This window comes from Lichenostomus cassidix, chromosome 1, assembly GCF_008360975.1.
Source record: "Lichenostomus cassidix isolate B80296 chromosome 1, HeHo_3.0, whole genome shotgun sequence".
Taxonomy (NCBI): Eukaryota; Metazoa; Chordata; class Aves; order Passeriformes; family Meliphagidae; genus Lichenostomus; species Lichenostomus cassidix.
The window spans coordinates 15,577,927-15,604,461 of record NC_139479.1 but is presented as its reverse complement, the minus strand read 5'-3'; the positions used below and the strand labels follow the sequence as shown (position 1 = coordinate 15,604,461).

Here is a 26,535-nt window from a genome sequence, read left to right as displayed (position 1 = left end):
AAAATAGATTTGTCAAACTGTGCTCATGGGAGGTATAGTACTAGATGAAAGAAGATAGTGGAAATCCTGAACAAGGTGCATTTGCTAAGGCAAGTGGAGAATTCACATAATACGGAACATATTCTACCCCATTTGGTTTGGAGACACCCCAAGGTATACTGAAATACATATATTAGGGCAGTAGTGCTACTTGATGATCATTTATTTGAGCACTGATCTTCAACTCAGTCACCCAAAAACTTGAAACAATCTGCATTCACCAAGTAAAATATTAGTTGATATCAGTATAATAGGAGGGGAAATTATGGGAGAGGTGGGCAAGTTTCTCTTTCTTCTGACTGAAATGATTTCTGCCTCTTTAGGAGTTTTGAGAGCTGTGGATGAAGTTGCAGCCCTAATTTATTTCTGTTGGGATCTTTCCACCACCCAATTCCTCACTTTGTTTGCCTATTCTTTCTTACAGGAATGAGTTTGTTTGCTTTCCTGCAAAAACATCTCACAACCAGGAATGAGCATGGAACTTGTTGGGTTCTGGGAGCTCTTACAACCATCCAGCAGTCTGTGAACATTCCTGTCTGCAGATTAAAACAATGCCATTGCTTTGGAGAACCAAAGTAAAATAAGAAGGCTGTGTTCAAAGGTTTTTTCAGGGAATAAAATCCATAGGCATTTGTGCTCCAAAGTGCTGACCCATGAGAAGCAGATTTAGGAAGAGGAAGCAAAAACACAAAACAAATTGTCATATTAACCAAAGAAAATGAAGAAGTAAGAACTTCATGTGGATTTGTAGACTTGTCCTTTACTCTCTAAAATATTTTCTGCCTTTTCAGAAAATCCAGAGGACACTCTTCCCTTTCCCAGGGCAAGGGGACCACCACTAGCACAGGGCCGGTCAGCCAGTAGATTCCCAGGGGAAATTTTACCTGGCTGTCTTAAATGGGAGTGGCACTGATTTACTTTTTAGATTACTTTGTTCATGTTAAATTTGTATGTGTTTAATTATATAGAACATAATCAAATTATTCTGGCAAATTTGGGGAGGGAACTCCACAATTATGGGGATTGGATGCAGGGTACAGGCAACAGTAGGCTTGCATTTTTTCCTTAAGAAGCTGGGTTTAACACTTACTTCATTTAGAAGTGAAATATGAATGGGGTGAATTGTGACACTTTCTATTATTTTTTGTCTTTTGCTCTAGTATATGATGTATAATCAATGTTTCTCCAGAGATGTTATTGATGCTGCTGCGTGTTTGTGGGATCCCCCTTTGCCAGTGACTATGATAACCCTACCAGAGCAAATAGAAAACTGAGGTTTGATTCAGGAGTGATGGCAGAGGTCTTCTGTATTTATCTGGAGGTTCACACTGAGATGATCCCACAGATGCAGAGCTTCTGAGATGGTCCCACAGCCCTATCCACCACAGTCATCCCTCCTCAGTCTTGGACTCGCAGTGTCTGTGCCAGAGACCTCTTCCTGCTGCATGCCCAGTAGGGCTGTGATGTGGAGAAGAGGACCTGCAGAGATATTTGCTAAAAGATGGAGTGGGAGACTCTCTAGTGGAAATCCCATCTTTGATGAGTGTGTAATGTTGTTCTGTCCCAGCTGACAGGAGATGTCAGGTTTTTAATTCTGGCTCATTCAGAAGGGCTCTGGTGTTTGATAAGAATGTGTTACCAGCCCACGTGCAAAGCACAGCTCTGGAAAAGATGGGGGAGGGAATTATGAATAAACCCTGAAGGCAGGGTTTTTACCAACTTCCTTCAACTTCCCACTGGCTCCCTCTCTCTAGCACAGGTTTTCTCTGAGACCTGATGCACCAGCATGTTCCTAATTCAGAGGGCTGATGGGGGTTTCATTGCTGAAAGACCTTTCCAGTCTCCCTGCATGTGAGACATTTCCAGCTTACAATGCAGTACCGTGACATGGCACGTGTGACATACCACTGCCCCTTTTAGAGGAGCTTGTGTAAGTTTTGTGAGGCTTTTCCAGCCCTGTGTCAGGTACTCACCTGTGATCAGCACTGCGGTGGGAGCTGTATTTGTGTGCAGGCTGAAGGGGCAGGTAGTACACAAACCAGGCAGAGCACATTTGCTAATGCAGTCATAAGATCATAGCATCATTTCAGCTGGAAAACACCTCTAAGATCATGGAGTCCAACCATTAACCTAACATTGCCAGGTCCACCGCTAAACCATGTCCCTAAAGCCACATCTGCACCTCTTTGAAATTACTTATCCCATCAGCCCTTCTACTTGTGCAGCATTTGACACGACTGCAGCTTAGCTGGGAGCGGTGAGAGATCCAGAAGGCAAGTCTGTGTTTCTATCTGCATGTAGCTCGGTGTCTATACAACAGGTACACGGAGGCATCTGTTACACATATGCATGTGCACACAGACTCCTCTCTGCTGGCAGTGCCGTGGCTGCCGCTGCTGCTGCCGCTGCGAGCATGGGAGCACGCAGGGAGGGAAGGCTGCCGAGCCGGGAGCCGCCATCCCTTCCTCGCCCCAGCGGCACTGCCGGGGCTCATCCCAGCCACCCTGGCACCCCCGGGCTGCCCCGGGCACGGGCAGCCTCAGCACAGCCCCCTGCGCTCTTCCAGCAGAGAAAATGCAGGTAAGGGGAAATTGCCCTTGGCAACCAGCAGGGCCTGCGCTGCGGCTGGCCGGGAGCTGCTGGCTCCTGCAGCCGCCAGCCAGGGCTGCCGTGTTTTCCAAAGGCCCCCCTCGGTGATGCTCCAAAGGCTGAGGGGAGCGGAGGAGTACCGGCAGGGAGTGCGCTGGGTGCTAGCAGCCTGGCTGCTTTGAAGCAGACGGGAGTGCTGGCCGAGGGATTTAGCTGCAGCATCCTTCCCAGCAGTCAGGGGGGAGCAGACGGAGCAGAGAGGTGAGTGGTGTGTACTCCGGAGGTACCTGCTCCCTGGTGATGCCAGTGGAGCTTGCAGGGATAGAAACGAGACGGATCTCAGCCCTGCAGCTGTGTCTCCTGGTCTGCAGCAAGCGCAGGGTTATTAAATCCTGATGACACCGTGTAAGAGCAAAGTATTTTGTAAAAAGTGACAGTTGTTCGGGAGCCAGCATCGCCTGGGTCCTCCAGATGACCTCGTCCCAGGTAGCTCTGCTCGGGATCCTTTTTTATTACAGAAGTAGAGTTGGTGTCTGATGATGTCACACTCAGGAGGAGGGAAATAAAAAAAGAAAAAAACCCCATAGATTGCAGTCCTAATGCAAGGAGGATGCAGCAAACCACAGAGAGAGTCCTCTCCTCTAAGGAAGACGAGGTGAAAGGCAGAGCCCCTTGGATGGTCCCTCTTTTCCTTGCACTTCACAGAGTAAGACTGCCTGCCTTCTGTAAATGGAGCTGGTTGTGTAATGCATTATACATCGCGAGGTTAGACCTCTTCTGATTTCTTAATGGAAAGGCTATTTTATTTCTCAAGTGGGTGCCAGCAGGGATGCTGGAAAAGCACACAGAGACGCATCCTCCGTCCCACACTGACACCGATCCACAGTCAGCTGCAGACCTGGAACTTGTCGAAGAGGAGTGAGGACCAAATCTGGAGCCAATGCAGGGGGAGAGGAGCAGCCTCAGCTTTTTTAGCAAGTGAATGGGGAGGGGGAGGAGGGTAGTATGAGCAGTGATGTCATTTTTAACTGGTTCCTCGCAGAGCTGGGGAGTGAAGTTAAAGGAAAAACCTGCAGTCTCAGAATGGCTCTCAGCCTTGACGGGAGACTCTAAATGACTGGGGGTCCCCACAATGGTAATTAATTTTCTTTCCTATACAGAACTATTCTGTTATTTTGGGTCAAGCAGAGGGCATTTATTTCCTCTCTCTCTCTCTCTCTCTCTCTCTCTCTCTCTCACACTCCCTCTCTCTCTCTCTCTCTGTATGCTTTGAGGGTTTGACTTTTGCTGTTGCCTCTGGTTTGCTAAATACCTTGCAGGTTATTTGAAGTTTTTCCTGGGTAGTTTGAGAATTTTTCTCTGATGTGGGAATCCATGTCATTACAGAAGAGTTTAGCGTGCAGCGTTTCTGCTACTCGTCAGGAGGGGAGATGCAGAGGTTGCCAAGCACACAGCATTTTGCACAGGAAATGTACTTTTAAAATCACAGGTGGAAGGAAAGGGACTTGACTGGCATTTGTTGTTGTAATGGATGGCATTAATGTTGCTTGTAAGAGGCAGAAAGGCTTCTGGTCCACTATACAGATAGACATGAATTTTGCTTTGGTGATAATTTCTATGCTTTTCATTGGCAAGTTTTTATTATGAGCATTTTAATTCTAGTAGCACTGAATGGAAAATGTCAACATAAAAGATTTTGGCTATGTGAGACAGTATATGTATGTATAGTTCTTCATGGCATGCATTAACCACTTGTGTGCTGCTCCCTCCACTGCACTTGCCCTGTTGCTGTCTTCCATGGAAATCAGTGGGATGACAGGCTGTGCTGTGGACAGAGGGTTATTCTGTCTCTGGCTCCTGGAATCAGCAGAAACAGTCAAGCCATTTTTAGACAAATAAGTTTGTTAAGGCAGGTCCATCAAGGGTAAAGTGTATTAGCCAAATGGCAGGCAGTGAAAAGCATCCCCAGTTTATATTTCCAAGTATATAGCTACTTCTATCACTGGTACAGTTTGGGTTTGTGGTTGTGATGATGCTTGGTCCAAAGGCAGAGGGTGTAATGCCAAAAGTCCATTTGTCTATGGAAGGCTTGTAAAATTCCTCTGGGATCCCATTTCCCAATGGTGAGACTTGCTTGTCTTTTCACCCAGAAGGAACGCTCAAGACAGCTGAGGAAGCCAGACCACAGTTTTGCTTACTAGGAACTTGGGATGTTCATGTGACAACCACAGACCTCCTGCTGTAGTCTGTAATGACAACTGTGAGCTCAAAAATGGGAGATCTGGGCTCAAGAATATAAGAGGCAGAATAGAAATAGGAACATTGTGATTCCTTCTGAATATGAAATGTTCCTTCAGAAAGTTCCTGCTGTGGCTGAAGGCTTGAGGAATCCATTGCTCCCCTTGAGAAAGCTCTTACTGAAGAGTAGCTGGGAGGAATAAGCCTCTCTTTTAGCAGCTATTGTGAAGATGCCGGCAGCTGTCACAGGGGCCATTTTGAACTCCTCCCCCTGCAACATGCCATGGTGCAGAGGAAGAGTACATCTGGTAACCTCTTCTGCCAGTCCTCTCAAGATTAGCCTTAGTGTTGGAGCATGCAACTCAGAGACAAAATCCAGGCTTTAAAAATGGCATATTCCTTTCAGTGTGGTTTTCATCCAGATGTATCCTTGCCTTCACTAACAGTGCTTATGTGGGGGCACTGTGCCTGGCAGGTGGAGGGAATGGTTAACAGGCTGTACTGAGTTAGTCACCATGGAATATAGAAGCTTTCCATCTCCCTAGCTCTAGGCTGAATCTGCTGCTGTGGATAGGCAACTTTGTTTTCCTGTGATTTTATCATGGCACGCTTCACCAGAAGGAAATTATTGCATTTTTTTTTAAAAGGAGAGCAAAGAACTGTGCATCCAGAGTAAGCAGAGATTCATCATTCTCCTTTGGGGGCTCAGACATTCCCACTTCCCCACTCTGGAATAAAATCTAGTTCTGGATTTTGGGCTGGGGCACTAGTTCTGGTATTTTTGTCTCAGCTCAGTTCATCTGAGGTGAGAAGTTGCAAATTTATGGCACTAGAGATGGAGCCTGATATCCAAAGAAGAGGGGAGCTGCATGTGACTGCAGCCAGCATGCCCGCTTCTGCAGCCTTCCCCCTTAGGAGCCAGCTGACTTTGCAGCAGGGAAGGTTAGGAAGACCTTTTGAAGCACAAAGAGGAATAAAGCACTGGGACAGGCTCCTATGGAACTTACAGGATGCCCTTCTTTTAGGCTTTTTAAGAATAATAAAATTGGGGTGAATTAAAAATACTTAATCCACTTTAGAGTAGTGGAATTACACCTGGCTTTGCATTTTGGCATTTTTTGGCATTTTTAGGACAGGTTTGGTCAAAATTCACTACAAGAAACATTTTCTGTGTCAGGAGGTGGGTATCTCATTTGCTGTTAATTTTAGCTGTGTTTCAGTGTTGGAAAAGTCACAGGCCAGACAATTCCCACATGGCTCCTTCCTGCCCTTCATTTCTACTGCAGTATTAGCCCCATTGAGCTACTACCACCAAAGGGGTGAGAATGGTTCAATGCCTCAGACTGTTCAGCTGTAAAACTTCGTATTGCTACTGTCAGCAAAAGCGTTACTGACGTGTCAGTGATGGACGTGATTGTTAGGGAATGGGAACCAGGGCACAGACATGATGACTGCAAAGATTGCAGTATCTTTCTGGACTTTAGTGAGCTTTGAGTTTTACCATTAGTTGGCAACTGTGTTTGCTTACATCAGGCTCTGGATAAAATCACATTTGGTTTGGAGTGGCCTTCTAGATGGCTGGGGCTGTGATGCATTAAGGAAGCATACCTCACTGGAGTGATGTAGCTGACCACTGCTCACAAGGAAGTGGCACATTTTTCATACTGTAACTGTGACACAGTGTGACTTTCAATCTACACTAATTCTGTATGTTTATGTGGTGGAATTTACTTGCTGTTCCAGTTGTTCTCATCTTGGGGAGACAACATGCACTTCATGAGAATGAATTCAAGTTAGCAGGTGTGTCAGAGAGGTGTTTCACAGTGCATGCAGTGGTGATCAAAGTTGGAGAAGCAGACAACAAAGAGGACCAAGGCTGGGTACCCAAAGCCCCCACAGGAGGCGAGGAAATAATTTTCAAGGGTTGAAATCACATCTGTCCTAGGAAGCGATCCTTATCAGGGATGCAGAAAAAGTGTAGATAACCCAGTGTGAGTGTGTTCGTGGAAAAGAAGGAAAAGAAGAACTTCCCAGTCCCAAATTTAGCGATCAGTTCAACTCTGTGCATGTGACCAAGGAACACTAAGGTCAAACGTCTAATTGTATTTATGCCATTGTCATCTGAGTCATTATCTTTCCCCCCTAGCATTTCAACAGGGTGAAACTGAAGTGGGTTTGGACTGCTGTACTATGGTAAGTCAGAAACTAGATAACCTCCATGGCTTGCTAGCAGCACCATCTGATCTCCTTTGGGCTCTCTTGGTAGAGCAGGCAGTGGTTATATTCCTCTGGGATACTTTTTTTAGGCTACTTGTTTTGGCAAAATCTTTGTAACCATCTGTGTAATCTGGATGTAACTATAAAGCGCTGTGCTGTTTTCTGCCAGTAATTGAAGGGGGGGAGGCAAAGCAGTGGGAGAAAAGGTGAGTTCTGCACAATCTCCCCTTGTTTCAGGAAGGACCAGTGTTTTCTTCTACTTTGCACAGCAGTGCTGAACATCATTCACCTCATAATGATAATAGTATATAACCTTCATAATAGTGATAATCTTCATATGCAACTGCAGATTTCAAATTCCTCCCTGTTTTTAGTGCAAATTTCATTTGATGGCATCAGAAAACTGTTTTTTCATGTCCCTGCCTATTTACCCATACAGAACCGCATTGCTAGCTATCAGAGCCAAACTTTTGATGAGAGGAAAGGTGATGCACCAATGTCAGAATATGCAGATTCACATCTCACAGTTGCACCTCATTTTTTGTGTACCTGACAAATTTTTTTTTGGCACAGCACAAGCAATCAAAATTTATCATCCAAATTAAGACTGTAATTATATTTTGATAAAGATCTGGCAATTCAGTGAGAATGAAATTTAAAGGGTTGCCGGGATACAGATGACTCTGGATTATGGGGAAGTGTTTGCATGTGGAATACTAATAAGCTAAGGTTGTTCAGCATCCTTATCTAGACTTTTCCAATAGTGTCTGATAACACAGACAATCAAGTTCTTGTTTCTTTGCTATTATCTGGCAAAGTGATTAAAGATACAGGCTGCCTTTTATGAATGAAAAGGCAACATGCTCCACATGGAGTGACACAGATGTGTCCCCCTATTGGTTCACAAGAAAAGTGAGGGGAAAGAGTGCTGACCATAGCCACACTATTGAGCCTGCCAAAATCAACTTTTCCTGAGGTTTCCTAGGGTCTCAGTGTTGCCACGAAACCTTTGTGGGATGAGGCAGTGCTTTCCCAGAAGGTGTGAGCCCTGCCCAAGATGGGGGCTGCTGGGAGCCTCCTTTTGCAGAGCTGGGTTCTCACTGGAGAGCAAAAACTCAACGACATATCGGGGATGAGTGGGGGACATCCAAAACCACCGGAGTTTGCTGTCCAGACAGGATGGCCATCGCACTGGGGGAGGTGCCAAACAGCTTTATTGAGCCCATGGCTGCCAAAGGGAAGGCTCTGGCTCACATGCAGGTATCTTCTTGTGCCAATCCAGCAGATGAGTAAAGCTTGACCTCAGTGCTGCAATTTCATGAAGCAAGAGCTATAGCACTTTCTCTCTTTAAGTTTCTGGTCCGTATGTGACATTAATTAGTTATTATGGGAAGTTATTGCTATTCAATAGTGTGGCCTGCTGACGAGGTGTTATTCACTGCCTGTGCTGGGGTAGCACTGTAGGCCTTGGAGGGCTTCACCTGCTGTGCCCCTGACACCTTGCAGCCTGAGCCAGCTGACATCCCACACCTGCATCCCAGGGTTTCTGCTGTGCAACTGGCCAGCAGCAAGGCCAGTGCAGGGTTTGTGTTATCACCTGGCTGCAGCTCTGCTCCAGACTGCCTGCTTCAAATACAGACATGGTGAGGGAGCCTGGTAAGGGAAGGATCCATTTTCCCTTGCACTTAGTTTGTCCCAGACCCTGTCTCAGCACCACCCTACCAAAGCCCTTTTATTTTCAATGTTGAACTCTAAATGCTGAGAAAAGCCTGCAATAATTATTATACCCAGCCCATCAGTGGTTTAGGAACTTAATTGTAGCACCTGGTTGTATTTTTATTACAGATCAGAACAATTCTGTGACTTTACAGCTTTTTCAATTGACTGTGAAACAGTGAGTGTGTCATGTAACAATGTAAAAACAAAAGGTTTGGTGGTACGTCAGCTTCATCAAAAAAAATGGGTTTACTTCCCTGCTGGACTGAATTCCTCCCAGGTTTTTAGTGACTAAATTTTATTCTCAAGATGTTCTTTCATGATCTCTAACAAAGGGACTCCACTTGCATTAGGGCAGTTTGAATGGCAGGAAGAGCAGATGTGATTCAGGAGGCCTGGGTTAATGAGCATTTTGGAAAGGCAGAGTACATTGGAGGTGCTGAAGCTGTAAGATGAGAAAAATGACTGTAATACCTTGAATAGCCTTTTAAACTCAAGGTGTACAGTGCTTAAGTGGTAGTCTCCTCAAATTTAACCTGCACAAACAGTAATGTGCTTCCTTTTTTCCTTCCATAATGTGCATGGATATGTGATGCCAATCTCAGACACCTCCAAAACTGCAAGGTTATAGTCCAGTCCAAATCTTGTGATTTTCTGTAAGCTTCAAGACTTGCCAAAGCAGAGGCTCAGTTGCTGGATTGGTGTCACCTGCCTGGGTCTAGCAGTGCCATGGGAAAAAGGTGCTCATTCTGGAAATGTGTCTCAGGATCCCCAGTTCTGGTATGTACTGAAGGCTCAGTACTGGTTCTTTGGAGCAGTCCAGGACTGTCCTGTCTTACATCCTAAACCTGCCTTTCATAATTTTTTACTCTTTCAGTGTTAGAGAAGTCCATCAAATACCTGAGAAGAAAGGGGTTCTCCCAAGTTTGACAAAATCTTTCATCTGGAGTTGTTCTGTCTCAACATATGACTGCCCCTTTCTGTCTTGGCAGTGCCAGGTGTCTATTCATACGAGGTAAAATTAAAAAAAACAACAAAAAACAACAAAGTCTGTAAGTTGTATACGACTGCATAAATATAGCAGAAAGTGTTTAGCCTATTCAAAGGCTGGCTGATGTGTCAGTCTTTCAATTCTTTCAATTTGCACTGGGTTTCTATTTACTGCATTTCATACAGTTTTTCCTCTGCATTTTCTATGATGGCTCTTCACAACTTACACCTACTGGTAACTTTTCAGGAATCCATCTTCTCTGCCCTGAACCTTTCAGAAAGCTTTGCTTGTTTCCAAGCCAGTCATCCTGCCCTGGGTTGGCCTCGTGGCAGTATCTGATCCTCTCTGGAGGAAGGTGATTACATGGCTCAGCAGCTTGTGAGTCCCAGGTTGTTTCTGGTGCCAGCATCATGCTGAAGTCCCCATGGGATTATTGGAAACTTTTGGAGTCAAGCAGAGGCCTGCCTTCTTCTTCTGGCAGCTGTTTCAACAGAGGCACTGTGCAGTTAGTGATACCTGCAAGAGATGCAATAAACTTTATTTATATTATGGATTGTGGTCTGTGGGCTATCAGAATAGGAAATGGCAAACAAAGCAACCCTGTAGAGCTTGGGACCCCATGGAAAGGGTTTCAGCTTTGCTGGGTGGAAATTTGTACTTCATGAGGAGGAGTATGTACTCAGTAGGTCAAATGTGGAAACTCAAGGGGAGGAAATTGTAGTCAATGAAGCTAGAAATATAAACTGTAGGGCCCCAGACATTAAAATTCCTTTCATGTGATCTGAATCTAAAAGCTTGTGATCTCCATAACAAGTCTGAATGAATATACTGAAGCTGATTTTCTTCACTACTCATTTATGCTTGTGCAAAGGTATGGGACAAAGCTCTGAAAAGAGTGTGATCTTTGACCAGTAAAACTGCCTTCCAAAGCCATATTTACAATTTATCAGCATAATGTACCTTTTTGAAAAATACAGGGTGCAAAGAGTAGACTGACTGCTAAAATGCAGTATTGTCAGCATTTGCAGCTGCTTTAGCAGTATAATTTGTTGTATAAAGACAGAGGTCATGTTGTTGCATTAAAACCTGAAGAACTTTCATAGTCTGAGAGTGGGAAATGGCCCCAGATAACACAGCTGGAGTTAGCTAGCTAAGTCTAGTCATCATCAGCTGTAATCTTAAAACCAGTGATATGGAGGCACCTAGCTAGAAATGTTAGGTACTGCTGAGATATGTATCTGATGGACAGCTAGCCCCAAGTCTCCCTGGTTCCATGATGTTAAAGGAGGATTAATTACCTGATTATTTGTGCCCCCATCAGCATGGCTGGGCATGATGACAGCTGAAAGGCTGGAAAATTTAGAGCTGCAGTTCAATGGAGCTTCACCTTATAGGGGGGGTCTGGGCTGTGTGTGGAGTTGGCTGGAGGAAGAGACATTTTTCTCCTGTTGGGATGAATGAATCGTCACAAACCAGGCAGTGACAGTGCTCTTGCAAAGTTGTGCTTTCTGCAGTAGGCAACAAATTATTGTCATTTTGCCCTCAGAATAAAGAGTTTCTGAATACAAAACCTGCCCCGGGGATTATGTGAGTAAGCTCAGTGGAGGCTGCTCTGGCCCTTGTAGAGTGAAAAAGTGCTGTGGTATTTGTAAAGTGTTGCTGTTGTGCAATTTTACACAGACAAAAGGAATCAGGGTGTTAATTGATGGGATAAAGGATAACCCAAAGGAAAATAACTCAAATGAATCTTTGTCTAATGCCATTTTCTTAGCTAAGTGGTGGTTGCACTTTTTAGGTATTTTTTCTTCCTTGCTTTTGCACAGAATCCCATTTTTCTGGATGCAATAAAAGTATTTTAAGTATTACAATACCCAAACTTCAGAAATTACTGTGTAACAAAACCCTTGCCAAGCAGACCTCACCCTTGCTTACTGCAAGAATGTGTACTGCATCCCAGAGGAAATCAATACTTACTAATGTGAATAAACATGAAGATGAAATTACCAAACTGGCAAGTCAGGGAAACAATCTTGATCAGAATTAGCTGTATTTAAAAGCAGTAGTTAAAAAACCTCAAGTGATAATGAATCTGGCAGATGATCAGTGAATTCTTGTGTCTTCCCGTGCCATGTGGGTCTGAGTTCTGGTGGAACCAGGCAACCTGGCTCTTTTTTCTGTACTGACCGGGGGGGGTTAATGCTGAGTAATGAACCGCCTGTTCCTTATCCAGTGCAGTGCTTTGGAGCTGCTTGTAAATGGTGAGGGTTGGTTGTGCTGTAGGACCCCCTAGTTTTATGGGTCAAAAACTGCAGCCTGGGCAATACAAACCACAGCTCATCTGAAAAGGTTTGGAGCATGTCCTAGTGGGGAATAAGGATTATTTTATCTACAAGAGTCTAACTAAAAACTAAACAGACCCCCCAGTGAGGTATTTCTGGACTAGCATGTGAAATGCATGGCCTGTAATTGTATGTGCAAATGCTTAGCATAAAGGGGTGATTTCTGCTCTTAAGACACACAGGTAGAAAGACCACAGAAAAGGCTAGGAGGTCCCTGGCAGGACAAGAGGTGGCTATTGAAGGCAGGAGGTAACTTGCAGCAGGCCCAGAGCAGGGTGTGCCAGCATATCCACCCATCAGGACAAACTCTATCTCCAAACAACAGCAGCCCAGGCAACCCCAATTGAAAATGCTGTCTCAGTCCTTAGCTTTTCCCTGCATACCAACTCCCATATTTTCTCCTTTTTTTTATTCCTTTTTCTATTTTTTTAAGCTCAGCAGCAGAGGTAAGACCTTGTTTTCATATTCTCTGTAACACCCTTATGATACTTCAGACGCTACATAGAAATAAGCAGATGGCTGGGAACTGATCTGTATTTGTATATAAAATGTCTCTGACTTTATGAACAAGATCCATATTATAAAAAAAAAAGTTGGCTGGGGTGGCTCCCCCTCCGCCTGTGCTGGCAGATGCTATGGGAGCTGATGGGATGTGAAGACCAATTGCCACCTCCCCCCTCAACAGATCCTGCCAGATCAGGGCTGTGCTGAATCCGTGGGTGTTGTCTGCCTTTCACTGTTCAGCATGTACAGCATCTCAGCCTCTAGAGCAGTCTGGCACCTCTTACAGCACTTCCTTTTTTTAACACCACTTGGAAAATCCACACAGAAAGAAGAGGGGCGAAGAAGAGAAGGCAGTGAAGTGGGAGGGAGGTAATTAGGGCCAGACCTGATGTACTGGCATAGCTGGAGGGTCCAGAGAAGTCAGGCAGGTCCATGACTCAGGAAGGACAGAGTAAGGACAGCAAAATTTCACACCTGGCCCAGCTTATGGTGACATGTTTATGAGTGGTTTATCCCTTCCTTCATAAAAACGAATATATTTTGTTCAGTTTCTCAGGCAATGCTTCACCTTTTGAGTTGAAAATCACCTTATGCCTTGGTAGCTTGCCTGTCTGTGACCCAATATTATTTACTTTGTCATTAAATATATTCAACAACTAAATGTGGGAATGCATCCATAGCTTTGCAGACTCACATCTGTTTCCAAGTAGGCAGTCCTGCTCCCCCATGAAGGTGATGTTTCCCCTCTTGGTGCCTGGTGGTGACAGAACATGTCAGCTCCTCACAGTCTGTCTTCTCATGACCCTTCCACGGTGAACAGAGGGGGACAGGTGCTGCTAGAGGACTCTTCAGAGCTCTCTGAGGCTCATTTGTACTCAAAATCTGTGAAGAGCCTATCTGTTAGCTACAGAAATTCTCCAGGGAGACAAATCTCCCCTGAGGAAAGTTACTCTTGTGATTATTTTCTGTTGTCTGCTTCTTTGTGCTTGGAAATATTGTCAACTTTGCTCATTGTGAATAAATCTGAGTGTCCCAGGAGTGGCCTCTGCCCTGATTCACCATTCCATTCGATACATGACACATTAAGGTCAAACACTGTTTGCTACTCAGCGGCCCCATTTTTAACTTCTACTTTCTGCATGATAACTTTAATGACAATTCTCCCTTCTCCCAGTGCCCTTCTCCCCACTCTCCTTTGTTCCTTGCCTTTTTCCTTTCCTGAAAGTATTTCCTAGTTTAATTTCTTCTCCTGTGGATTTCTTTTCAAGATGCTTATTTCCTGGAGATTAGTTTTATTTAATTTTCATCACTGCTTGCAGCTAAGAGTTTGAAGACTTCAGCCCAGTGTTGCTGTCATTCCACGGTGATATTTGATAGTTTCCAGTAGGTGTTGACACCTGACATTGCTGCTCTGGTGTTGACTGGATGCAGCAAAACGTAGCTATTTCAACCATGTCTTCTGGTTTTCTTCTTCGTGTGCAGGACTTGGTACACGGTCCTAATAAATGTCTGCCCACACTTAAAAAGTAATCATTTTATATGTACATTAAGGGAGCAATTGTTTGTCATGCTGTGTATTTGCTGTGCCAAAGCTGATGTGTTGAAAACCGCCTTGTACTCGGTCTGATGCGTGCACAAAGACAGAAGAGTTACAAATGTGCAAGAATGAGCTGTTTGCAGCTATGTTCTGGATGACAGCTCTCACCAGAGAGTGGTCCACACCCCTGCAGCATTTGACAAACCCTGAAGCTCTTCAGCAGATGTGGCTTTTCAGAAACCCCATCAGAACTCAATTAGGTTTTGTGCATGAATATGTGGCTTAATAGTATAAATGTGAGTACAAACAATAGGATATGGTTTGGGCTCATAAAACCATATTAGCCATAACAATAAAGCCTAGCCGATGTTATGATCTTTATTAACACCCTATGACACTTTAAAAGAATGAAATGCTTTAGAATTTATTTTAGCTTAAATGTTTTTTATGCTGCATTTTATGTGCTAGTTGCCATTGGCTGTGATGTCTCACTTCGAAATGGGAGTTAGTGGGTCAGTGTGAGCTGCAGGGGCTCCCCAGCTGGTATGGCTACAGGTTTGCACCTCTGCAGGGACATGCAAGGGGATACAGCTATCAATCCCCACCTCCTGGTTCAATTTGCAAGCTGGCATTTACCATTTGCAGCTTGTGGACCATTTGAGGTAAGCAAGAACTTGAAATATAGTGGAATAAAACAGTGCAAGTCTGCAGAAAAAAATATTAGTGCCTAAGGTGAGTAAGCTGAGAACATGTTATTCAAATAATAACAGTGGGAAAATAATTTATTTTGACATAATTTATTCATCCTAGTCTAGGTATACAACATCACTGAGAGAGTTTCCAAATGTTATCTGGATGGGTTTCTTTAAAAAGTAATCCAGTGTATCTTGGTATCTTTGTATAGTCATGTCTAGAAAAGTAATACAGTCTATTCCATATATTGTAACACATCCATGCTTTATGGATTAAGGACTAATTTCAAACCCAAAAGGCCTCAAGGGGAGAGGCTGCAATTCCTGGGTAAGAGCTAAAGCCCTGGAAGTGAGTGGTGCTGGGACATGTCCTTGGCACCACAGGGTGGGTGGAGGGGACTCAAGAATTCTAAAGGTTTAATAAATCCTATTCAGGTTTCTTCATGAAAAACAATTCCTTTGAGAAAGCACAGAAGGCAAGAGGGCAGAAATCCTTATTTGCAAGCAGCTCTTCTTCTCCTTGCAAAACAAAAAAAACCCGTGTTCACTATTGTTTCAACAAATTAAACTCTGCAATTCAGCTGGCCTTGTTCTCAGTGTGCCTCTCTAAATTCCTACAGCCCATTTTGCTCTAATGTTTTACACAAGTGTCCTGCCAGAAGTGGGACTGGAGGATGGTGTAGAAATGGCCTCCTGGCCAGAGCAGGAGTCTGGTCTAGTGAAAGGTGTTCCTGCCCATGGAAGCGAGCTGGAACTAGGTGATCTCTAAAGTCACTTGCACCCCAGACCAGTCTATGGTTCTGTGATTTGTGAGCTGATTCAGATGGCTGTCTGAAACTGGGCTTCAAGTGAACAGCTTGGGAGGCCAGAGAGAGACCAAACATCTGAGGGGGCTGGTAATGGAGGACTTGGGTATTCACTGAGACTGGGGAAGAATTGTACTGAAAGAACCCAGAGAAGCTATACCATGAACTGGTTGTATCTGTAACTGCACCCTTGTACCCAGCCAGATCTGGGCCACCATCAGAGTGGCTCCAGAGAAACTTTGTGGAGGAGTGTGTGGGACTTTTGTTGTCCCAATAAACATACGGCCTTACTATTCCATGGAGGAAGCTTTTCAGAGCTAGTGACAGAGAGACAGAGACAGATCTCTCAATTCCTCTGCAGAACTGACTTATGGAGCTGCAGGAGCAGCAAAAGTATTTCTCCAGAGGAAGAAAAAAAGTTGCCTTTGGACCCTTTGAGATGCTTGACTTTCTGTCTTCCCCTGCATGGCTGTGAGTAATTTGAAGGCACATGTTGCAATAGTATTTACATACATAGTATTGCATAGTATTTACTAAACTGAACAGGAAAAAACTGTTGCTACTTTACCTCCACTTGCAGTGAAGTGGCATCTAAGGCATCTAGCCAAGCACACTGAAAATGACTGATGGGAAGCAAGAAGTGTGAAATATGAGCCACTATCTCTACTCCTAACACATGGCTTGTTGTTCCTGCTCTTGGAGGTTTGATTCCTCAGCCTACAGGCAGTGCCAATGGAAGGGAAGAGGGGCCCTGCTCATTCATTTTCTGTGCAAACTGGCATCTTTGATGCTAAATGCTGCTTCTGAAAACCAAGAGAAGGTACAGAGACTAAATCTTACAGCTTAGATGGAAGGTTGTAGTTTTTGAAAATTTCAAGGAATACAGAAATATATTTGCTGCACTTGGAATAAGTAATCTGAATCTTATCTTCCAATATAGTAAGCACAGCATATTCTTTGTTGAGTGTAATCTTCCAGTGTGCTATTCCAAGGGTCATGCTGTTTTACAGATGGTCTCTAGGTTCACAAATGTGAAGAGGTTGTTCATACTGTGGATGCTGATGTGGAAATAGGTGCTGCAATGACCGAGTCTGTACTCTTCTTGAAAAGAGGATCCTCAGCATAGGCTCAAAAGGCTGTTACTTGAAAACGACCACTTTAGATGTAAATGTTCAGACAGAAATATGCAAGGGAATTGAATGTTTTGAGTATCCTGAAGGTAAGCATTTACTAAGGTAGGTAGAATAGTAAATGAATTTTGTAAAGCTTTGTTCTTGAGTGCTGGCATGTGAAATCAAGGTGACTGATCTGAGAGCAGCATCACAGTGAACAGCACACCTCTCTGTGATAAAAGGGAGAGCATTATGGTGACCTGCTGGAGCAACTCAGGCAAGCTTAGTGGTTTGATTTGGGCTGAGTCAGTACAGGAGAAGAATAGCAGAGCAGTGAGAGAGAATTGCAAAGGATGTCTAAAAGCATGCTTAGAAAGTGTGTTATCGAGACCACACACTACACTGCTGGAGATAAGAGACTTTATCTTGCTGCATATCCAGAGTGGGAGTAAAGTGAAGGGTCAACACAAGAAGAAATCTGTGTTGACAAGCACTGAAAGTGTGTCAAATTGAAAGAAGTGCTTTCAACTAATTAAGCATGTAGGACTGAAAGGGCTCTCTTGGGATGCTGATTCCAGTTACATGCTCTGGAGTGTGTGTGTACACAAACACATAGACGTGTGCATATGTGGGATGTCATATCATCTCTGCTGTGATAATCCATCCTTACCATTAAGTCCAGGAACCTTAATATAGTTCCATTTTGGGCTTTTCTCTAACACTGTTTATGCCTTCACTGTTTTACAGGCTAGTTAGCTCTTTGTTTTCTCATGAAGCATGGTAGCAATCTGAACTGAATATGAAATTAATATTCCTGCAGAACAGTTGACCTAACAGCAGACTTAAGCTTGTGAGGCAGGACTGCCATGTTGTCTGCCTTTTTTACCATTACCCTGCAGGGCACTCTTGGAGGCTGTGTAAAACATAGACCTGAGAACAGGAATAAAAGGAGAGGAAGAAATTGCTGGGTAGAGAAACTTCACAGGAATGAAGGCTTGAACATATAAAATACCCTGTATTTCTTAGAGGTTATTGTCTATCCTGCAGTGACAGCTTTGAAATACTTTGAAACACCAAGTTCCATTCTGGCTACTGTAACTTATTTGACAGAGTTAGGAAAAGCAGTTTAAAATATGTTCAAACACCACCAGCAGTGATTGAAAGCAGCAAAGCCAAGGATGGGATTAGCATGTGGTACTCTTCACATAAGTGCATATTGCTTAACAGCTTAATCTTCTTACGTGTATAAGAACCACACGCCTTCCAGCCCTCTTGAATTATGTCTGATGTGCCAGTCAACCAAACATCAGGTAAATGCAAAATTCATGGATCTGCTCATGGAAATGACATCCAAATCATATGCTTTCCAGTATTTTAATCTCTTCTGCTACCTGAATGCCAAATATGGATGGGGTTTTGTCCACTTGCCTGTTTTTCTTCTGAATAGCTGTTATTTCCATGTGTAGCATAATGCAAGGCAGAAAAAAATGCCACGGGGATGTGCTAAGAAACTGTGATTGAAACAAGAGAGGTTTCACTGTATTGGCAGGAAATAAAACAATACAAAGAGCATAAAAGATTGTGGTCTTTCTCAACAGATTCTGCTGTCAGTGAGGTTTCTGCCTTTTTGCTTGAGTTTGAAAAATTTGCTAAATTGTCTGCCCATGAGTGCAGAACAGAACAATAATTGTACTCATGCTGTTGCCCACATGTAGCTAAAGACTTAACTTGTTTTGTCATGTCTCCCCTCCTGTTTTTCTGGAGGGCAGCTGCAGCCTGCATAGACACAGTTGTGCTGGCTTTGATTTGCATGTGCAAGTGATCCAGGCTTCAGGTCCAGACCGGTTGCCCAAACTATCTCTTGGGGTCTGTGTCATTGGAGTTTCCACTCATATCCATCCTGGACTCAAGTTGCACAACCCAAAAACTCTTCACAAATAATTTAGATTTCTGCCTTGATAATAAACAATAACAAATAGCAATAACAAATAATGATGCATAAGGACAATACAAATTATGTTTTCCAGCATAGGCTTCCAGAGAGAAGTAGCTAAGGAGCAAACCACCTAAAGTGGGTCATCAGTCACCCATGGCCCTGTGACAATGGGCATTATGAAGACTGAAAGGGAAATGTCTGCTGTGAACAGTGCCCTCACAAATGGCAGAATGCACCAGGAAAACAGGAACAAAAGATGTGGCCAAGGACGTGGACATCCTATCCAGACCACAAACAAATCCTAAAGATGTATTTGGCTGGGGAGGTGACGGGGGTTTGACAGGCAGTCTTCTCTTTCATTGGGTTGAGTATCTCTTGTCTTACATGAGAGACATGCTTAGAAACCTCTATGAAGACCTGCCTTTTTTTTCACATGTCCCAGGGAAGATGGACTGCAGACAGCTTCCCAGGGAACAGGAGGACTGGGAAGCACAGGCAGGGTCCTCAACAGCCTCTGCAATGCCAAGGAACCAGAGTGCCTGTCACATGCCCATCATCTGATGTCCCTGCCCCAGCAAAAGAGCTTTAGAAGAGAAACGCATCACTGTTAGGCTTTGCTGTGGCACTGACTTGGTGGAAAAAGAGCATGGCATCCTGCTCCTGCCAGGGTGACCAGGATTTCTGAGGGCACTGGGGTACACCCCAGTTTCTAGTTGCAGTCACTTGGTACTTTTTATCTAGGTGTGTAAGGGAAACTGTGTGCATATCTATGCTTGTAGGTGCAGTCAGTGAAGTTATGGTGAGGTTGCCATTGCTCAGCTGGGTGGTGGAAAAGCTGACAAGCCAGTAGCCTTATTTGCAATGAACAGCAGACCCACCAACACACTCCCTTTGCATGGGCATTTTTCAATTGTTAATAGAGATGGGACAGGAAAGTAGCTCATACAAATAGCTACTCGCAGTTCCAGTTGCTGGGGTTTGCCACTGGCAAATAGGGAAATATCTGGGTGCATGCATGGTAGGGAGGGAGCACAATTGTTGAAAACAGAGTGACCGTCCCACCTTCGAGGAGCTGCAGGCTCTGGTGTCCCTGCTGGGTAAGCCCTGGCACCCTCTTTGTCATCACTGGGAAGCAGCAGCTGCAGAGGGAGCTGCTTTGAAAGTACTGAGCTTGCTGATGGATGTGGGACATGAACAGCAAAGAAGTGACTCCAGATTTTTACCAGTGTTGTAGGTTTAAACCCTCTGGGTGCTCCAGTGGAGACACAAGAACACTGGGGGAAGCATACATTCAAGACATACAGGCCTATAAATAAAATTCACATCAGACTCAGCACTTGCCTCAATGAAACATTTATGTACTAAATAGCATGATGAAGTTGGATGTGCTGCCAGGCTGCCTAGTCTTTGAGATAATCTGGGCTTCCTCAGAATTAATTTTCTTACAATGTTTTGCACACAAACACAGCAGGCAGTAACTCACTGCTGACCTGGGCAGTAGCTGAGGAAGAGTCTGATCACATTGAATTCTACTGCTGCTGGCATAGGCCTATTTATGCAAAGCTGGATGAACATCCAGCTTTCTTATGACACTGAATCACACAAGAAAAAAAAGTCACCATTTTTAGATTAAATGGCTAGCAAAATGGCATATGCTAAAATGACAGGTCAACCACCTTAACACTAGAGAAGAAGGGCTTTTCCTAGGCAGAGCCTGGCATGGCACTGGTGGCCACAGCAGCCTTTGGGTGCATCCTGCACCCCTGCAGCACCTTGTGGGAAGAGGTGAAGTTTCGCTAAGTGCACAGCCCTCAGCACCTCTGCCTCCTGCAAAGGACTTGGGTCATTACAGCCTCTCTTGAGTGTGAGTGGGCTCTGGAATAGGCTTATTCACTAGTCTCATCCTTTTTAATTTTGAGTTTTGTCTTTTGGAATCTGGATACTTTAATAAGGATTCGGCAGCTGCCTGTTCAGCTTTGCTTGTGCAGAACTCAGGGTTGACAGCTCTGGGCTCTGGCCCTTAACATGTAGGCAACTTCCTCACTTGCTGCTCCAATTCCCTCCAGGCTGCACACTTTTTCACACCTTACAACAAATCGTGTTTTCTCTCTGAACCAGGAAACATTGGAAATTATCTTTCTTTTCTTTCTTCCCCTGACAGCTAATAACAACTATAATACAGATAGAAATAATAGAAAGTTGAGAAGCAGAAGGAGCTGGGAAGGGGGGAGGCAAGCATCTAGAGAAGCAGACGGAGTTGAAGGGGGGAACCCATGTATCTATCAAATAAATAGAGCAGAAATCTTTCTTGCTTGGCCTTTGTGGTGTTATTATTAGAACAACCACGCCTGAGTGCACTAAAGCCGCACAACCTTCAAGCATCCACATCCAGCTCTGCTATGGCAGGATCCTTTTTCTGCTTGGCTAAAGGATGGAGAGAATGAGAGGATGTGAAGATGAGAAGGGTCTGTGAATGATAAATATTATCAACTTCAATAAAACAGCTATTTGGAAATCTTCAAAAATCTTCTCATGACAACAGCCATTAGCGTATATCTGTTTGACATTGGTTGTTAAGAAACCAGCCAATGTTAATGGATCCACAGAATGTAATGAAGAATCCATTTAAATGGTCTCTTGCCATTTTGTCACCACACAAGACAAAAAAAAAACCCAATTACTTTAACTCAGGAATGAAATGAAGTGATAGTTTATATGATTCACTTGTATAGTCTAAATTGATCAAAGCACAAACTAAAAATATATTAAGAGCTTATATCTGATGCCTGAAATGTAGCATTTCCTATTCCATATAGGTATTTTTTTCTCATTCACTGTGATGTCCAGCTGTTAATCGTTCAAAGACTGTGGCTCTACAGTTTCTATATTGCTTTATTTAGTATGCATATTACAATGATGCTGAGGGGCTACAGCCACACACAGGCTCAGCATTGTAAAAACAGCCTGCAGTGTAAAACACTGAGTAAAGGAAGTACTGGCTGAAAGAGATACCTTATCCTCATTTCACAGAACAGAGGCATAGGGAGTCTTAATATTTAACGCCAGTTCCTAGCAGAAGCATATGGTGAATCTTTGACTGCACATTTCTTCTAGATCTCAGCCCAGTGGTCTTTGTCTGCTGAATTACCCTGCCACAGGGTTGTCTTTTTTCTTTTAGTGGAAGTAAGAGATTCAATCCTGTGAAGAAAATTAGATGTTCAGTAGTCCTGAAAGCTCATAGTCCACTCCTGTGGTTGCATCCTCGGCTTCAGCTCCAGCAATAGTGCCCAGTTCCCAGGGGCAGTCAGTGAGGGCCAGGCAAAATGTCATTGCAGAAGCACAGGCAACGTGCAAAGGACAGGGAAGGACGTGCAAAGGACAATGCGCAATGAATGAAATAAGCAGGTCCCTCTTTTGGCAGGCTTTTACTCACCGGTTAGCTTTCTCCCTCTTTCTCCTTTCCAGGAGTTTTTTCAGAGCTTTGCTGCTCTGAGGTTGGGATGCTGTTCCTCAAACATCCAGACTAATTGCATTCACTGTGGGTTTATACTTATTTGTCCTTGGGCCAGCATTGTCCTCCACCCTACCCAGCACTGCTCCCTCCCTCTGAGCTTCTCCCCCACTGCAGGCTGAGAACATCCATCCCCTTGCAGCTTTTTTTGCCAGCACTTTTAGTTTCTGTTGTGGACCTCCTAGAAAATCCACTCCATCTTTGGAGTATTTTAAAGGATTGGTAAGTTCAGTGAGTATTGTGCAATATTTCAGCTTTCTTGGTGTCAGGGGGGTGTATTCCCTGTTGCCATGAATCAGAGATCCTGCAGGGAAAGGTGAGAAGATGTGGATGGGTGCTGGCTGGGGCCATAGCACAGGGTACTGTAAGCTTCTTCAATGCCCTGTCATTTGAAGATAAGCAATGTATTTGTGGTTTTTCTCCTGGGAGAGCACTATGCACAGCTCTGCCAGGTCTGCTGGCTAAGGGAGACTTGTTGAGTGGCTAAGAGGTCATGCTATTTTATCTGTCAACAGCAATGTGTGTCTATAACAGTAAGTGTGTAGCAGAGCTTGTGTGAACTTGGTTTATTTTTTAAGTCTCACACAAAGTATACTAACACAACCCCTACTCTTATTTGTAAAACACTGTTGCGAAAGCCAAAAGCGCTTTCTACAAGCTAAATTTTGCAGCAAAATCTATTCTAGTCTGATGAAATGTCTGAAAATTTCATAAGTAGGTAAAACTTTCCACTCACTTACTGATATTCATCACAACTACTAGCGCTTCAGTCTAGACAGATTTTTCTGGGAGTAGGAAGGAACTGCTTGTGCCTGCCTTTTCATTAGCCTCCAGGGTACAATTTGTGATCATGAATATCACATGCCCTTGGCAATACAAAGAATGGGTGGGGTATCTTTACTATTGCTTACAAATTTTTGTTCTGAGCTGAGATTCCCAAGGAGGAAGTGTGGCTCAGAACAGGATCAGGGCAAGTTGCTTTGTGTCTCAGTACCTTGTATGTAAAACAGACATAGTGCTTTGTTACCTTCAGGGGGTAAAGGAGATATAAAATCTCACAGCTTGTGTGAGTGAGGTATTTCCCTGCTGCAGTGGTAACAGACAGACAAGCCATCAAAAGCTCTGCTTGCAATTTGGCAACACTATGTTTTTGAAATGTCAAAAATTTAATTAGTAAATCCTCATGATGAACAAGCACTGACAGGTTGCCATCATCCATCCTACTACCTTCCTCCACTATCATTTTTTTCTCCCCCCGGTGCAATTCCTTGCACTGACACCATGCCAGTTGCATGGAGCAGTACTACAAATGTGCTGAAAACTGAGTGAAACCCCACCTGCAAAAACCCACTGAGAAGAAAAGCAAAGTTCCCTACTGGACAGAGAGTTTGGAGTCCCTTCATTGTTGCTGAAGCTCTGAAAACCTGAACTTCAGCAGGTCTGTTCATCATATTATACCACCACTTCCATCATGAGACTTGCAAGGTTTTGTGAACTGTTGGGGTTTTTTTCTGATCAAAGAAACTGATAGTCTTTCATCATCCCACACATGGCAGCATGGTTCCTAGGTTTCTCCTCTTCTGTCTGCTCCCTCCTTCTTCTCCAACTGTACTTTCTCAGTTCTTTCTTTAAACAAAGCACTGGTATACCTTCAGGCTGAGTGAATGTTGTTTTGCATTAAAGGAAGCAACAAAACCAGAAAGACCAAAGCATCTCCACCAGAGAGCCATTCTCTGCCATGATGTACTGGCTATCCCTCAAAAAAGAGTAAGAGAGTGCAAAAGCAGGAAGGTAGATGAGAGCCCTGAAATGTGCAAAGGAGAGGAGTGCATGACCAGTGGGGGGACAAACCTGAGGCACACTGGTTCTTTGGCTCCTGACTGGGAAGGGAAGCCCAAGAGGTACCTCCAGTGCCTGAGGGTGCCTGCCTGTGTCACACTGTGCTGTCCTGGGAGCAAAACAGCTGCAGCAGCTCCTTGGCGTTGGCGTGGACATTGTCTGTATCGATGCCTGTGGCAGAATGAGCAAGCCCAGTGCTACACCTGAGGGTGTGCCACCTGCTCTGCTGAATTGTCTGGGCTGAGGATGAGCCTGCTCCCTGTGGCTGGCTGGGGCAGAGTGCTGGCATCTCCCATGGTGCTCCACTCCTGCTTTGGCCCTTGGAAAACTTCCTACTGTGTACCCTGAGGCTGAGCATAGTCTGTGGGACTCCCATGAGTCCCAGTGCTCCTGAGAAATTCTCTCAAACCTTTACAGGGCTTGATTCATATAACTTTCAAAGACAGACTTCTGGGATTTCTCTTTAGAGGAACTGAAGTGTTTCTGTCCCTCAGAAGTCCCTGTCTGCTAAAGCAACCTCTTTGGATAGGTGACAGTTAAAGTCTCTCAGCAGGGCAAGCAGTTAATCCCAGTCATTACGCCCTGGAAGGCACTGTGTCAGAAACCAGTTGTGCGTAACATGATGTAGTGAAAGAGCATATTGGCAGGAGAATGGGTAACTGGAAGACCTATTCCTCCCATTGCCTTTGCTCAAAATGTCACTGTGGAAAGATTGTGTAGCTTCTTTGCATTTTTGTTTTGCCGTCTATAAAATTATTATCCCTTTGGTCCTTTTATATAAAACACCAATATAGTATCATTTCACCTGCTTGCCTCTATAGAGCCATTTGCAATCTGGTAAAAAGGCATTGTCTGAATGCTAACTGGTATAGCATGATGTGGAAACACAGAGAAGATAATGTTTGCTGCTATTTGATGGGAGTAAAGGTGCTGTTCTTGAACACTGCCTGTTTTTGACAATGCTGTTCCAAGCAAGAACCTTTGCTTTTCAGCTAAGTTATGGAAGAGAGACTAGAAGTCTTCTGTTGCACTCTGGTTTTATCCTACAGCTGTCTCCAACCTTGATGCAGAGAGCAAACTGAGCGTCTATTACCGAGCACCTTGGCATCAGCAAAGAAACATCTTCCTCCCCTCCACCAGACCGCCCTGCGTGGAGGAGCTGCACCACCACGCCAAGCAGCACCTGCGAGCCTTGCGCAGAGGTAGGTGCTCCCCAAGCTCCAGCTCCACACATTTAACACCTCTCCATGGTCCACTTCAGGCAGCAGAAGGATGCTCAGGCACAAGCACACAGAACTGTGGGCACTGGTCTCCACAGGGACTTAGGTACTCAGGCTAAGAAATCACAGAACTGTAGAATCACAGAATGGTTTGGGTTTGAAGGGACCTTAAAGATTATCTAGTCTCAACCCTCTTCACAAGGGCTGAAACTGGAGCCCAGTGGTATTAGTCTCCACAAAAACTGAGTTGTCTGCTCAGGGTTTCCAAGCGTGATACTGGAGGATGCCTGTGTCCTTCAAGAGTGGCAGCTGAAAGCCAGATTGATGATACATGTCCTGGACAGCTTAGAAGGGTTGGGCAGGTGTCCCCTTCCCAGGCTAGGGAACATTTTCTGACATCACCTAACAAACTGCAGACCTGTAGCATCAAAGCAACACAGAGAGGAAGCAGAAGCAATCAGGGTCATAACCAGGCTCCTGGGTCCCTGCCATAAAGAGAATTTACTAGATGCAAACATCTGGATGGTCCTACAACAGCACACTAAAGGGAAGGCAAAAGATGGGGAAAGGTCAATTGTCACTGGGAATCTAACCAAGGGAAAATTATTACCAGGATGCAAGTCAGAGCAAGCAAAGAAGCCTGTCTTTCTTCTGTGCCATAAGGAGGAGCAAATCCATGCAGGTCACACTTAAAATATTCAGCAGCAGCCTTCTGGTTTTGGAAATGTTTTGCACCAACAGCTCTAATTGCCTTGCTCATTTATTATCGTTATTAGATTATAATAATAATCGATTACTTAGAACTGCAGAGCATCTATTAGTGGGATAAGATATTCCAATTAATTACCACATTTGACTGTCAGGTTTTAGGTCAGGAACACACTGTGGGTGCCGTATGTCTTCATAGCACAGCAGAGAGTGATACAGCCAAATTGCAGCCACTGTAGTGCTGGAGTAATGCAGTTCTTTTCTGTTCTCAGCAGCTCTGCTTTGCAAATGTCCCAGAACCAGACTGATCTTTGCCTGCCATCTTGTGGGCAGGAGAAATCCTGACAGCAGTATGGGAAGGTAGCTGTCAGAAAATGTGTCATCATTTTAAAGTTACAAATCTCAGTTTTGGCAATTTCCCATCCTCTACATTTAATGGCAGCTGTGCAGGTTCAGTGGGCAGCTTGTCATGCACTGATTTATCTTATTTTCCAAATAACTGCATATATGGGAATGAAATTATAATCTGAAATTTACTCTA

At 44.2% G+C, this 26,535-nt stretch overlaps 1 protein-coding gene across 3 annotated transcripts in view; it reads left to right on the top strand.

Annotated features, from left to right (window-relative positions):
- The window catches only part of NHS (NHS actin remodeling regulator), a 248,995-nt gene that overhangs the window by 197,229 nt on the left and 25,231 nt on the right, over window positions 1-26,535 (top strand). For all 3 annotated transcript variants that reach the window (XM_085051442.1, XM_085051452.1, XM_085051434.1), the window contains exon 2: window positions 25,116-25,268. In XM_085051442.1, the coding sequence (XP_084907568.1) occupies window positions 25,116-25,268 (153 nt within the window). The remainder of the gene's footprint in view (window positions 1-25,115; window positions 25,269-26,535) is intronic.